Raw genomic sequence first — 13910 nt, forward strand, 5'->3', positions numbered from 1 at the left:
GAAGTTAAGCTTCCGCCAGAAGATGTCTATGTATTCGAGTTGAATCGGACACTCTGCACGGTTAAAAACAACATTGTTTAAGTCACACGATTAACAGAAATATATCACACAAGTGTTGTATGTTTAATAATTATTACCTGCACGCATGTACTTTTCTAGCCCACAAGCACACGGCAACCCACAATTGTACCACATTTGGCAACCACATGATGAATGATAGCACTCCAAGACATCTAGCTTCTGATCCTAAGTGCCTCTCCACTCAACAAGTCAAGGGCTGTATGGGAGACTTTTCCAAGTAGGTGTTGAAACAGCGGGTGTTTGTGGTGGTTCATTCTTTTTTCGATGCAGTCTCGAAAACTCTTCCTTATTTCACCGAACTGTGTCTCAACTATATCCTGGACACAACCAACTACACGGTCCAGTGAGCTCCTATCTAGGACGTATCTCTTTAAGTTGGCGTGTTGGCTCTCAACTTTGTTTGTGGTACGATTACCAAAGTTGCGCCTCTTATCAGTCCACGCAAAGACGAACATCTCCTTATAGTCTTTTAGCCAGTTATCATACACGTAACTGAAGACCCCTAAAAAGTAAAAATAATTTATTAAAATTTACATAGGTGAGTCGTATGTTATTAGAAAAACTTACTAGAACGTTTGCACTCCACAAGTCGTTTTTACAGGTTGCACAAGTGGTACTCGTAGATGGGTATGGATGGAGACTCAATCAATGACTCCCAAAATGACAAAAAATTTGCCAGTCGTCTTCTTCTGTGAAGGCGCCCTTGTAGTGCTTCATAATATTCTGTTGTATGTGCCACCTGCAAAGAAGTCTGGAGGCGTCTGGAAATACTTTAGCACACGCACCCATAAGAGCCTGGTCTCTATCCGTTACAATCACACGTGGCTCCATACATTCATCCAACATTGACTTGATCCTCTCAAGCACCCACACAAAGTTATCACCCCGTTCTTTACTGACAACGGCATGCGCGATACAAAACGAATGGTTGGTTGGCGTTATACCAACAATCTGGACAAATGGCATATTGTATAAGTTTGTCTTGTACGTTGCATGGATTAGCAAGATGTGGGGGAATGCACGCCACATGTCTCTCGAGTACCGATGAAGAAAGAAGATCTCTGTTACGACCTCTGTTCCGGGTTCCTCCCGTGTCCCGTAAATAAAGTCGTTGTTTATCAGCACGTTTTCTAGTGACTGCATGGGAGTCAATCCTTGTCTTTGTTTGGCTCTAATCTTCGCCACAACGTTTTGAACATCTTTCTGAACATGAAACCTGTCGGGGTCCTGCTTCCTTATCGTTTGAAAAATTTTGCGCGACTCCATGTTTTGAGTTGTCAGCAGCTCGATCAGTTTCTTTTCGCTTGGAGTAAACCTTCGCATAAATGCGTGGGCCGACAGGTCCTCACAAAGTTCGTGGTTATGTTCAATGTTTCCATCTTTTATCTCCCAGGTTTCATACGGGTGGTCTCGCACAGCCAGCAGGTAAAACGGGCAACCGGTTTTTTTTTTGCTTCCGGCGTTTCTAAGTGTTGCTGTAGTGTGGTGCTCACCTCCACGGTCACATTCAAGCCATACCTTCCCGGTTCTTCCCCCGATTTTCTTTGATCGACGGGTGACAATAACGAAACCATCCGCGTTTGCTATTTCTTGTATCTGTTTCTTTAGTTCATCTAAAGAGTTGAAAACCTGTAACATCAACAACAACAACAACAACAACAACAACAACAACAACAACAACAACAATAATAATAATAATAATAATAATAATAATAATAATAATAATAATAAAATTGATATCTGCTTTTTTAAGTACGGATTGTCCGGGATGGGGGGTGCCTCACCACCGTATCTACCATATCCACCATATCCTCCAACGTCCGGATTGTTTTGATGAACGTAAGGACCGCCCGGGGAAATGAACTGATGATGATAACCATCTCCTCCGTATCCACCGTATCCACCATATCCACTGTCTCCTCCGTATCCACCATCTCCTTCGTATCCACCGTCTCCTCCGTAAGAATATTCACACCCGTATCTATAATTCGGATACCCTTGTTGCGTCGGATAACTTGGTTGACCAGCATGGTATGAGTCATCTACAGGGGATGTTTCATCAACAGGGGGATACGTGTTCAGATCTAGAACCGGTCTGTTTTGTTTTCCTTGTATACTAGACACAACCTCCTCTTGCTCGTTAGAATCGTGAACGCCAGACTCCTCCAAAATAGACGACCGTATCATCATTAGTAAATAATAAACAAAAACAACAAGTAATTAAAACATTTAACCTAATAATTGTTACCGGAACGCTTTCGAGCACCCAGTTGTCGCTAGAATACTGCCCGAAGACATAGTTGCCGTCCTAGTATGATGACATTTCAACACTTCGGGATGATAAAAACACAAATGCAAACAACAAGACTTTCTTTGGAAGAGAGAGTAGAAGAAACAAAATGAATGCTCGGGTGGACCAACAATGCACTGTATGTTGCACTTTATATGAAACATAGACGCCTCGTATAGCCCTAGACACCCCATATTGCTTTATGTCACATGCCAGACACATAGTCAAATCAGTCTCTAAGACGCCTCGTATAGGCCTATAGGAGGCATCTTAGTACCCTCGTATAGCTCCCTCGTACAGGCCTAGACTCCCCGTCTGATGTGACTGATGTGACGTTGTACGAGGTTCAGAGGTTGGTCGGAAAAAGTAACCCAAGACGCCTCGTATAGGCCTATGCAAGGCATCTATCTGCGTGTGGAAATAGGGAGTTAGGTATAGGAATATGTAGAACCTAGTTTAATAGTCCTCCAAATTTGCCATTAAAAAAAATAAGATATCAAAATAAATAATCAAACTACAATTTAAAACATAAATGTTAATCTCTAAAAGAACCAGTTAGCTTATTTGTTGGACTTCATGTGAATTATTAAAAGAATCAGCAAAGCTCATTTACGGGACCCATGGATGGCAACAGTGGCGGAGCTTGACCAAAATTTTCGAGTGGGCATAAAGTGATGGGACCCAAATATTTTTTTTTCCTATAGTTATGTTTTGGGTCAGGTCGAGTTGGTTATTCGATTCAAGTCGGGTCAAATAATAATAGTTCCAAACAAAACAAAGTGCATATTTAATAAACTACCCATCATTTATATACAAAGTTTATAAATATTTAGAATATACAATTTAGGAAAAATAATCGGGGGAGCGATCCTATATAATTTTAAAATTTTCGAACGAAAAATCGGAACTTATACATTTCTAACCGAAACATTAGGGTGGGCGGGTGCACCCCCGTGCACCCATAATACTTCGCCACTGGATGGCAACCCATGGACTTTGCATCGGGTTGGTATATTCGTGGCATTTTCGAACTTGAGCGCTCATAAATTGGCAACCCATGGACTTTGCATCGGGTTGGTATATTCGTGGCATTTTCGAACTTGAACACTCATAAATTAATCAAACTCAGTTTGAGTTTAGACAATCTCAACTCTATCTTTTACTACTTACACGTTCATATCTATGATTGCACCCTATAGTGATTAGCTAATAAAATGTAACGAGTGAATTATGATAAACTAAAATACACATCCGATATTACATATAACTAGATTTAATTTAGTTTGGGTCTATAATTTAATTTGAGGGAGTTGTACCATCACAATTTGGATATGGGATAGAGGCATAGAGCTGAATTGGATGTATGCGCCTATGCGGTGGGTCGACAATTTTATTGGGCTTCCTATTTCCTATTTTATTGGACAGTTTCATTCATAATCTTCGGTAGTTCAACTATAATTAATTTTTTTATTCAATTTTCCACCAAAAAAACTTGCCAAGTTACATCAACCTAATCCTTTTTTGAATTTGCGATTTTAATATTCAAATCCCCTATAAATGCATGCATAAATTGACAGGGAACGTACCCCAGTCTCCTTCATTCGTTTGTTATTTTTATTTCTTTCAACTATCATCCTTTTGGTCAACCAAATCACCATCATACGTCCCATGAACACTTTCCTATCTTCCTCATAAACATCCCCATTGTTGTACCAACAACCCAGAATTTTCGTTTTCCTCAAATCGGGTCGTTGATCCAAGAAAAGGATCTTTAAGCTTTTCTTGATTAAAGTTCCTTTCAGGGGTTTAACCCTTTTGTTTGTTGTCAAAGAGTATGCACAGATAAGAGGATTGATAGCTCAAAGAAAAGTGATAAATTATGGGTTCGTGGCAGTAATGGGGATTTTTATCAGGGTGAGTTCTGTTTATGCAAAGGGAGGTATGGTGGTTGTTTGTTTGAGCAAAGTATGATGGTTATGGTGTTTTGAATCTTGGTCGAAAAGAAGTCGATATCGCGTCAGCATAGACATGGTATATGTATGCGGGAGAATGGATTGTAGTGTTCATACATTTATTTAATTTATGTGAGGTATCAAACATGGATTTGATCCGTTTAACATCCTTTGATTGATATAATACGCGAATGTTCAAATAAATCTAAACAATGATTAAGCTATATATTAGAACATTTACAATGTAATCCCGCATCCTCATTCATATAATACTTTAACTAAAATACACATTTATCTCTATAATTTGTTCATTTTTTAGAAACCCCTCACATCTAAATCATTGAATGTATTTTTCCAATCAAAACCACTAAAGAATATAAGATAAGCCATGATAGTGAACCCCCAAATTGAATGATAAATGAAATATTATCGAAACTGGAAACAATAAAAATGAACACCTCCATTGCCGTCTAGACCCGCCGTTTTACTGTTTTAGTACCATCTCCTCCGCCCAACGTTTGAGCACGAAGTCGCCAGAAAAATGTTTATAAGAATTGTTAAAACCATCTATGTAAAAACCCACTCTAAGCCAACCCGAACCCATTTATAACTTGGTTATTAAGTTGCACATTTTGACCCAATTTAACCCAAATCGAATGACATGCTACAGAACTCGACCTTGCCACCCCTCTTTAATATTTGATGTGTTCAAACCTGTTGGATTTATATGTACGGGTGCGATAAGTCAACGCTGCTGACCGAGCTATGACCCGTAAGAGTTACACCTTGGGCAACGAACATTAAATCCACTTAATTCGATTAACTGGTGATCGCGAACAATTAGCGGAACGGAATATATAATTATCTAGAATAATTATTTATTTGCGTGGAACGGAATTTATTATTTATACACGTTATAAATAATTTAACGTTTAATTACTTATTTAATTAAACTTTGTCTTTGCGGGCTTTGTATCACATTTGGGCTTGTACTAGTCGTATTGGGCTTTATAGAGCCGGAAGATAATTAGTGATGGTTATTAGGGTTTATGAGATAAAACCTAATCACCTATTTATAAAATAATAGACACTAATATCTTTGAATGACAACAACAGCAAAAAGGTTGCTGTCAACATTAAAAAAGGTGTAGTCCTTTTATTTTGAGTGATACCATTAAAAGAAAAACAAAGAGGCAGACGCCACTTCAAAGAAAAAAAGGTGCCGCCCCCTTTTCGTTTTTCTCATGATTCTAGTTTCGCGAGTCATACCCGGTTACCGTGTTCGTGTTCTAGCACTCGTTCGTTGTACCTCGGTGTCTCATACGGTTATTATTAACTAGAAGGTATATTTAATCTCATCGGTAAATTAATTGTTTTATGTATCGTATTTGCATGTTTGTAACCATGATCCTGTTCGGTTCACTTTTGGTGTTGATTATATATTTATTCCGCTGCGTATTTATTAATTACATATTTAATTAATAAAAACATGTCAGACCCGTTTTGATAAAAAGTAAAATTGACACCACTGAATCCCAACAGTGGTATCAGAGCCACGCTTACAACATGCAAATCGGAACCAGTCCTTTTAACCGGTTATAGATCTCAAACTCTAACTTGTTTAAAGTTTCAGATCTAAATATTTCTTGGGCAAAAGGTTATTTGGTCAAAAGTTTTATTTATTTTTATTTGACCAAAAGATTGCCCACTTCAGTATGATTGTGTTGAATATGTAAATCTGGCCGACCTTGTACTTGTATTTTTGTTATTGTTTTGTTTTATGGTTTTGGCCCACTTTGTGGCTCAAAGTTGTAATAGATTAGGGTTTAAATTTTTGTTATATTTTATATTATAATTTAAAGTTGAAGACCCGAAGACAAAACTGAAGACATTACAGGAATCAAGGAGGTGCTAAAGACAACTAGATGCACTAGGTCCATCCTTGTGGTTGTTTGTTACCCCGTGACCCAGTTTGGTCTTGCTATTTGGCTCTAGCAAGAACAAACAAAACGGCCTAAAGATTTACATATTTATTTTTGCTATTATGGTTGCTTTTATCATATAAGTTGTTATATTACAACCAACCTAATACCAAACTTTTAAAAGGTGTTATAAAATGTTCACAATCAATTATAACAAGTTCTAAACTGATTTTTACAACTTGTAAATATTTGTTATAAAACAAATAGTTTATTTTAAAATAAATAATAACCATTAGAGTTTTTGAAATTTAACAAGTTTTTAACTTTCTAAAACTTATAACTTAATAGTTTTAAAACTATTAACTTTAAATGGTTATACAAGTCGCGACAAACTTAGTTTTAATAGGTTATTTAAAATTAAGTGTCCTGAGAGATGAAAGGGTTCATCCAGATGTCACGACTAAATATATACTAAAATTGACTCTTACGACCCTATTTGGTAAATATTAAATTAATCCATAATTAAAATCAATAGTCTATGCCATCCTATCACAAGCTACACTTGGAACGTAAAAGCGAACCATCAGTGTTTGGAGCCACAACACCACACTTGATGTCTAGCATATCCTTCCAAGGTGCAAGGGTTTCGTTGACACATCCGGCCCTTCCACAAGTACCTCTTTTAGGACGACTATTACTTTTTCTTTTCTCACCACATGCTCCAGCTGTCTCGAAAGTAAAAAAGTCGGCATAGATGAGGCTAAACGTATCAATGCATAGACAAGAATTGTCTTAGCGGCCTCATACTTGAGAGTTGTGCAATTCTCACAATTGACACTCGTTGTCAGTCTGCCTAGTCACTTACTAGAGTGCATGCCACAGCTGCCTTTACTACTGACATAGCCAGATTCTCATTCCTTGTTCTAATTACTGTAATGGGTCATTAATTAAATAAGGAAATATACATCGAAAATACTAATTAAAATCACTTTGCTTATGTAACAGATGTCTAATGAAAACAACTCCTTCGTTCTCAAGTCTATACTTGAAAAGGAAAAACTGAATAACACCAACTTTCTCGAATGGCACCGCAATCTGAGAATAGTTCTCAAGATGGCGAAAAAGCTCTATATCTTAGATGGCCCAGTCCCTACCGAGCCTGAAAGTAACACTACTGCTGCTCGTAAGGCACTAGAAAAGCATAACGAGGATGCCATTGAGGTAGCCTGCCTTATGCAAGCCACTATGTGTAACAACTGTCAATAAAACCGGTAATTAGGATAATAATTATCCAATAAGAAAACCCTAATTAAGACACCCAAGTAATTTTGCATAAACCCTGAAATTTCCGGAATAATCGGAATCAGGATCAGGGCCCCTAAAACTCAGGGGGGTTAAACCCTAATTGATATTTATCTCGAAATATACGTTGTCTAATTGAGAATTTTCGTTTGTGTATGAATCACTGTGCCTATACCACTGAGAAGGCTAGTCTACAAGCTAGACCACACCCTTTACGGATCGTAAGGGTTGATCCTTACGGACCGTAAGCTAACCGGTCACCTTACGGACCGCAAGGGATGGGTCATACGGTCCGTAAGAGATGCGAAATTTCGACTATAAATAGCAGACATTGGCACTTGAACAGGGGTGCTAAAACTTCGATCAAATACTGTCTGTACGTTGAGATATCACTATTATACCACAATTAAACACACACGATCACGAGACGCTGCCGCAATCAGGGTAATAACTCGATCGTTATTACGATTCAACGTCCGATCGATTATAACTATCCAACGATAGTCCAGGTGCTGCTCAATTGAGCTTGTACTTTGATTATTCGTCGTGATTTCGACTTGAATATTAGAGTGCTGTTCGAATTCGGACTATGCTCTGTTATTCGTTGTGAATCCGATTGAATTATCGAATATTGCACTGATTAATCGTTGTGAGGGTTTAATCTCGTGAATTGACGTAACTGCTGTATTAGTTACTAACCTGCCTGTGTGTGCATTGTGTTAAACTAGGTGTAATCAAGGCTAATCAGTAGGCATTATCTATTTGCTCGTTAATCTACAAATGTGAGTCATTCTTCTTTTAAACTGTTTTCTCACAGTTTGTGAGTAAGTATTACAAAACTCCAAATTATTTTCAAGGTTATAATTACAGGGATTAAGTCTTTGTAATCACCAAATTACAGCTGGTATGTGGGGTATTGTGCACATTACTATTTTTATCACTCTATGTGAGTGAGTATTACTCTATGTGAGTGATTATTACTCTGTGTGAGTAAACCGTCACTATTGGGGCGACGGGACCCAATAGTGGTATGACCACAGTCACAGATCCGGTCAAGTGACAAATACCCATTCTTGATAATTGGTTGATAGAAACATTGTAATCACTCTTAATACTGTAAATTATAACTAACGGGTCGTTTTAGAAAATGGAATGATTCACTCAGTATTTCCCCGCTGACAAAACCTTTTTCAAATATGTTTCAGGTGATCTGTGTGATCCAGAAAAAGTGCAGTAAAGCACTATCAAGCTCAGGAAAGTGGCTCATTGTAAATAAATAAAACATGTTTTGGAAAAATAAAGATTTCTGTGTGAAATCAAATTATTGTAAATTTTGGGATTTATTCCTTAACTTTGTGTAATATACTAAACAAGTATTTTCCGGTGAAAAGATCTTGTTAATCAAAGACTTCCGCTGTCGCATTAAATAAATACCACGAGTACCACGGGAACTGCCTCGCGGCCTCCGACTCCGTCCAGGGTGGGTCGGGGAGCCGTGACAGTTGAAGGTGGTATCAGAGCTAAGTTTTAATAAATATTGAGCCACTGATCGAGCCGCTGATTAAGCCTAATACTAAATTAAGTATTTGACAGAATACTTAAATTTACCAGTTGTTATTTTGTGATTATATGTTTTATTAACTGATTATTTGTTAGTTACAGTATGGGTAAGCAAAAGCTGTCTGCTATCTACCACAAACTAGATGTTGCATCTTCTTCTAAAAACCCAGTAAACCTAGAAGAAGGAATCTTTGTCCGCAAGGCAAACTATGAGAATCCTCTTTCCCTAGAGAAAAGGGATTCGATACTTAAAAAGAGTCAGGAGAAAAAGAAACCCCGAACCAAGAGAGTTAGGTTTAACCCCGAAATCCAAGAGTGGGGTAATAGTACACCTTGGGAAGATAAAATAGACAAGAAATGGGCAAATCTCTATATGCTAGCTACTGTAGCAGAAAATGCCAACCTCTAAATATCCTATAAGTTGGGTCTAGTAAGGGAAATCACCACCCAGTAAATAAATAAAATCCCAGTGTGTTTATTTCCGTTATTTCTGTACAAAGTAATATGCAATAAAACTTCAGCGTTTGTTTGTTAAACTTTGTTCCAAAGTTTTAACATTGCATTTTTGCATATATGCTATGCAGCATGAATGAGATGTCGGAAGCATTCCAGAATCTCAACTTATATCCAGTGCCTATCGAAGTCTCTCACGACTTTACTGGTTACATTGCTGACATAGAAGAACCTGTGGAATTCAAAGCTCCACCGCTGGAAAAAGCCAAACCTAAAAAGAAGAGAAGATACGTAGGGTGGAGGAAAGTACGCCGTAGGAAACCTGCCACTAGGAGACTCCCTAAAATAGAAAATCCTGTGATCGTGAACAAAGGAAAGGAAATAGAAACTGGAGAAAGTTCGAAACCACCCGAAAAGGAAATAGGAATAGATCTGAAACAAAAGGGAATAGAGATTGGCGAAAGTTCTAAACAGCCAGAAGAACTTACGTTCCAAGATGAAATAGACCGTCTATTAGGAAACTGTGAGGTCATAAGCCCAATCCGCACTAATTTGTATCCTTACCCGGCTACAGTCCAATTTCCTTTAACCGTAGCACCGGCTATTCCCGAACCTTTAGTCCATATCCAACCACTAGGGGAACTGGAGGAATGGTGGACAAACGACTAGCAATTCCAAAACATAGTTAACAGTCCTTATAGCTTCCTTCCACAATTTGACCCAGAACCACTCCCGAATCCTCCCATGAGTAATGAAAACCTAGCTGAACTCCGTCAGTTCGGTGAAGAACTGATAGGTACAGGTAATAGGATCAGGGAAATGGGAGAGCATCTAACTTGGAAGTACGATGAGAGGGAGCATCGTTACTAGAACAGTCAGTTAAACCACAGAAAGCCGTATTGTATAATAGCAACTTAAAATTCTGTAAAATGGGCAATAAAACTCTGTAATTACGGTGTGTATGGATGCATATACAATATACCATAACAAAGTAAAAGTCGAGAAATCGACAATTTTGGTTATGCTTGTATGTTGTGATAATCTATGTGTTTATCTATGTGAATTTTGTCATTGATAAGTTAAACACTAATAATTTTTTACCAATTAGCAGATGGAAAACGCTAACAATGAACCAATTAATGAAGTAAATCAATCTGAGCAAGAACAAGAAGATCAATATATAACTCGACAAGATATCGAGCACTTTATCGCCCAAGGGATAGCTCATGTTATTCCAGAAATTGTGGCTGCTGTTCAAAAACCCGCCGAACCACAACAATTAAATCCTAGTAAACGTACTTTGGAGGATAACGGCAGTAACAGCATAAATGGAGGCGACAATCATGACAAACATGACCCACAACAGGCCCCACTCCCTAAAAGAATAAAAGCTGCAACGCTTAGTTGCACTTACAAAGAGTTTCTTGCTTGCAAACCCACTGAATTTGCAGGTAACGAAGGGGCAACTGCAACACTACGCTGGTTAGAGACAACCGAAGCAGTAATTGCAATAAGCAAATGTGCTGACGAAGATCAGGTGATGTATGCATCAAATCTGTTCAAAGAAGGAGCACTAGAATGGTGGAATACGATCCTCCAGGCAAAAGGAAGAAGGATAGCCTATGCCATGAGTTGGGAAGAATTTAAGAATCTTGTAGAAAGAAAATTCTGTCCCGAATACGAGAAGGAACAAATGGCAAACAAGTTCCAGAGTCATCGTATGCTAAGTATAGATTGTCGGGGCTATACTTCGACATTCTTTGAATACGCAAGGATAGTGCCATCACTGGCTTCGCCAGAACCGGTACTTATTTCTCGTTACATCTGGGGGTTAATTAGTGAGATCCGAAACATCGTTAAAGCTGCGAGACCTCGTACTATTGACGATGCTGTAGAATTAGCTAATACCCTAACAGATGAATTGGTACGCACAAGAGAGGAAGATCGCAAGAAGGAATTAGCTCAAAAGATTACCCAAGGATTTCGTGTGGGTAATACCAAGAAAAGAGGAACCGGGCAATCCTCATCATCTCCTTTCTGCAAAATTTGCAAAAAGAAGCATTATGGACAATGCAACATGGTTTGCAATTTTTGCAAAATGAAAGGACATCGGGAAGAAGACTGCAGGAAGAAAACAAGAATTTGTTATAATTGCAGAGAAAGAGGTCATTTTCAATTTGAATGTCCTAAATTAGCTAAACCTGTAGTCAACCAAGCCAAACCAGCTGAAGGAACAACTAAGAGAAATGCGCGAGCATTCCAGCTAACCACTCAAGAGGCCGAACTCATTCCAGATGTGATAGCTGGTACGTTCTTAGTTCACAACGTATTTGCAAAAGTATTATTTGACTCTGGTGCGAACCAAAGTTTTATAAATACTTTATTTTGCCAAGATCTTAAGTTACCTTTAACCACTCTTAGGCAAATCTTCACAGTAGAAACCGCAGAAGGAAATTCTGTGAAAATAGATAAAATCTGGCAAGAAGGAAAAATAGAATTATTAGGCCATAAGTTTTCTGCAAATTTGTTACCAATGAATTTAGCAGGATTCGATGTAGTGTTAGGAATGGATTGGTTAATAGCCAACCATGCACGAATCCTATGTGATAAAAATGTTGTAGAAATTCAAACACCTACAGGAGAAGTAATTTTAATTACTGGAGATAGACCTCGAAAGCCACTAAAATTCATCTCAGTAATAAAATTGGCTAGTTATTCGAGAAAGCATGAAATGGTGTACATGATTTCAGTAATCATTAACACTAAAAATAAGGAACTTCAGGACATCCCGGTAGTGTCAGAATACCTAGACGTTTTTCCAGAAGAATTACCTGGATTACCACCTGATAGAGAAGTAGAGTTTAGAATTCATTTAATTCCAGGTACTGCACCAATAGCTAAAGCACCCTATAGATTAGCACCTACTGAAATGTTAGAATTGAAAAAGCAGTTAGATGAATTGTTAAGAAAGGATTCATACAACCTAGTTCATCCCCTTGGGGTGCACCAGTGTTGTTTGTGAGAAAGAAAGATGGATCGATGAGAATGTGTATCGATTATAGGGAACTGAATAAGGTTACAATTAAGAATCGATACCCATTACCTAGGATTGATGATCTTTTCGATCAATTACAAGGAGCTAAGTATTTCTCTAAGATAGATTTAAGATCCGGATACCATCAGTTGAAAGTACAAGAAGAGGATATACCTAAAACTGCTTTCAGAACTAGGTATGGTCATTATGAGTTCACAGTCATGCCCTTTGGGTTAACGAATGCCCCAGCAGCATTCATGGACATGATGAATCGGATTTGTAAACCATACTTGGATAAATTTGTAATCGTTTTCATCGACGATATACTTATTTACTCCAAAAGCCAAAAAGAACATTGTGAGCATTTACACGTTCTCTTAACTTTGTTAAGAAAAGAAAGGCTTTATGCCAAATTCTCGAAATGTGAATTTTGGCTGCAAGAGGTACAATTCTTAGGACATGTGGTAAATCACGAAGGTATCCATGTAGATCCTGCTAAGATAGAAGCAATTACAAAATGGAAAGTTCCACAAACAGCTATGGAGATAAGAAGCTTTCTAGGCTTAGCTGGATACTATAGACGATTTATCAAAGATTTTTCTAAGATAGCCGTACCTTTAACTAAGTTAACCTGTAAAACTGCTAAGTTTGAATGGGGACCTAGACAAGAAGAAGCTTTTAAGATTTTAAAGCATAGGTTGACAAATGCACCAATCTTAGCCTTACCCGAGGGGACAGAAGACTTTGAAGTATATTGTGATGCTTCAAAATTAGGATACGGATGTGTGTTAATGCAACGCAAGAAGGTAATTGCGTATGCTTCTAGACAATTGAAAAAGCACGAAGAAAATTATACGACTCATGATCTAGAACTAGGAGCCATAATTTTTGCCCTTAAAATCTGGAGACATTATCTGTATGGAAGTAAGTTTACTGTTTATACAGATCATAAGAGTTTAAGATATATTTGGGCAAAAAGAGTTAAACATGAGGCAAAGAAGGTGGATGGAGATACTAAGCGATTACGACTGTGATATCCAATATCACGAAGGAAAAGCGAATGTAGTTGCAGATGCTTTAAGTCGTAAGTATCATGAAAACCAGAAACGAGTCCGTGCTCTTAGATTAAATCTACAAGTAGATTTAATGGCACAAATCAAGGAAATTCAGAAAACAGCAATCAAAGATGATGCTGAAGGAATGAAAGGTTACTTAAAAGAACTAGAACAAGGAAAAGATGGAATTTGGAGATTCCATAAGAAGCGAATTTGGGTACCTAAGCAAGGAGAGTTAAGAAATAAGATCTTAGAAGAAGC

The 13910-nt window shown here is 37.9% G+C and overlaps 1 protein-coding gene across 1 annotated transcript; it reads right to left on the bottom strand.

Moving 5' to 3' along the window:
• Positions 1-233: 233 nt before the first annotated feature.
• LOC110875511 (PKS-NRPS hybrid synthetase CHGG_01239-like) lies at positions 234-2268 on the bottom strand. Its single transcript, XM_035976909.1, has 3 exons — positions 2128-2268; positions 758-1710; positions 234-573 (listed from the first exon to the last, which is right to left on the bottom strand). The coding sequence occupies exons 1-3, from the start codon at positions 2266-2268 to the stop codon at positions 234-236; spliced, it is 1434 nt and encodes a 477-aa protein (XP_035832802.1).
• Positions 2269-13910: the final 11642 nt, after the last annotated feature.

Source organism: Helianthus annuus, chromosome 9, assembly GCF_002127325.2.
Source record: "Helianthus annuus cultivar XRQ/B chromosome 9, HanXRQr2.0-SUNRISE, whole genome shotgun sequence".
In the NCBI taxonomy this organism is placed as follows: Eukaryota; Viridiplantae; Streptophyta; class Magnoliopsida; order Asterales; family Asteraceae; genus Helianthus; species Helianthus annuus.

Coding starts and splice junctions, on each gene's coding strand:
- LOC110875511 (XM_035976909.1), bottom strand. CDS start 2,268: ATGATACGGTCGTCTATTTTGGAGGAGTCTGGCGTTCACGATTCTAAC. Junction 1,711..2,127: donor CTGTTGATGAAACATCCCCT/GTAGATGACTCA, acceptor TTGATGTTACAG/GTTTTCAACTCTTTAGATGA. Junction 574..757: donor TTCACAGAAGAAGACGACTG/GCAAATTTTTTG, acceptor AGGGGTCTTCAG/TTACGTGTATGATAACTGGC.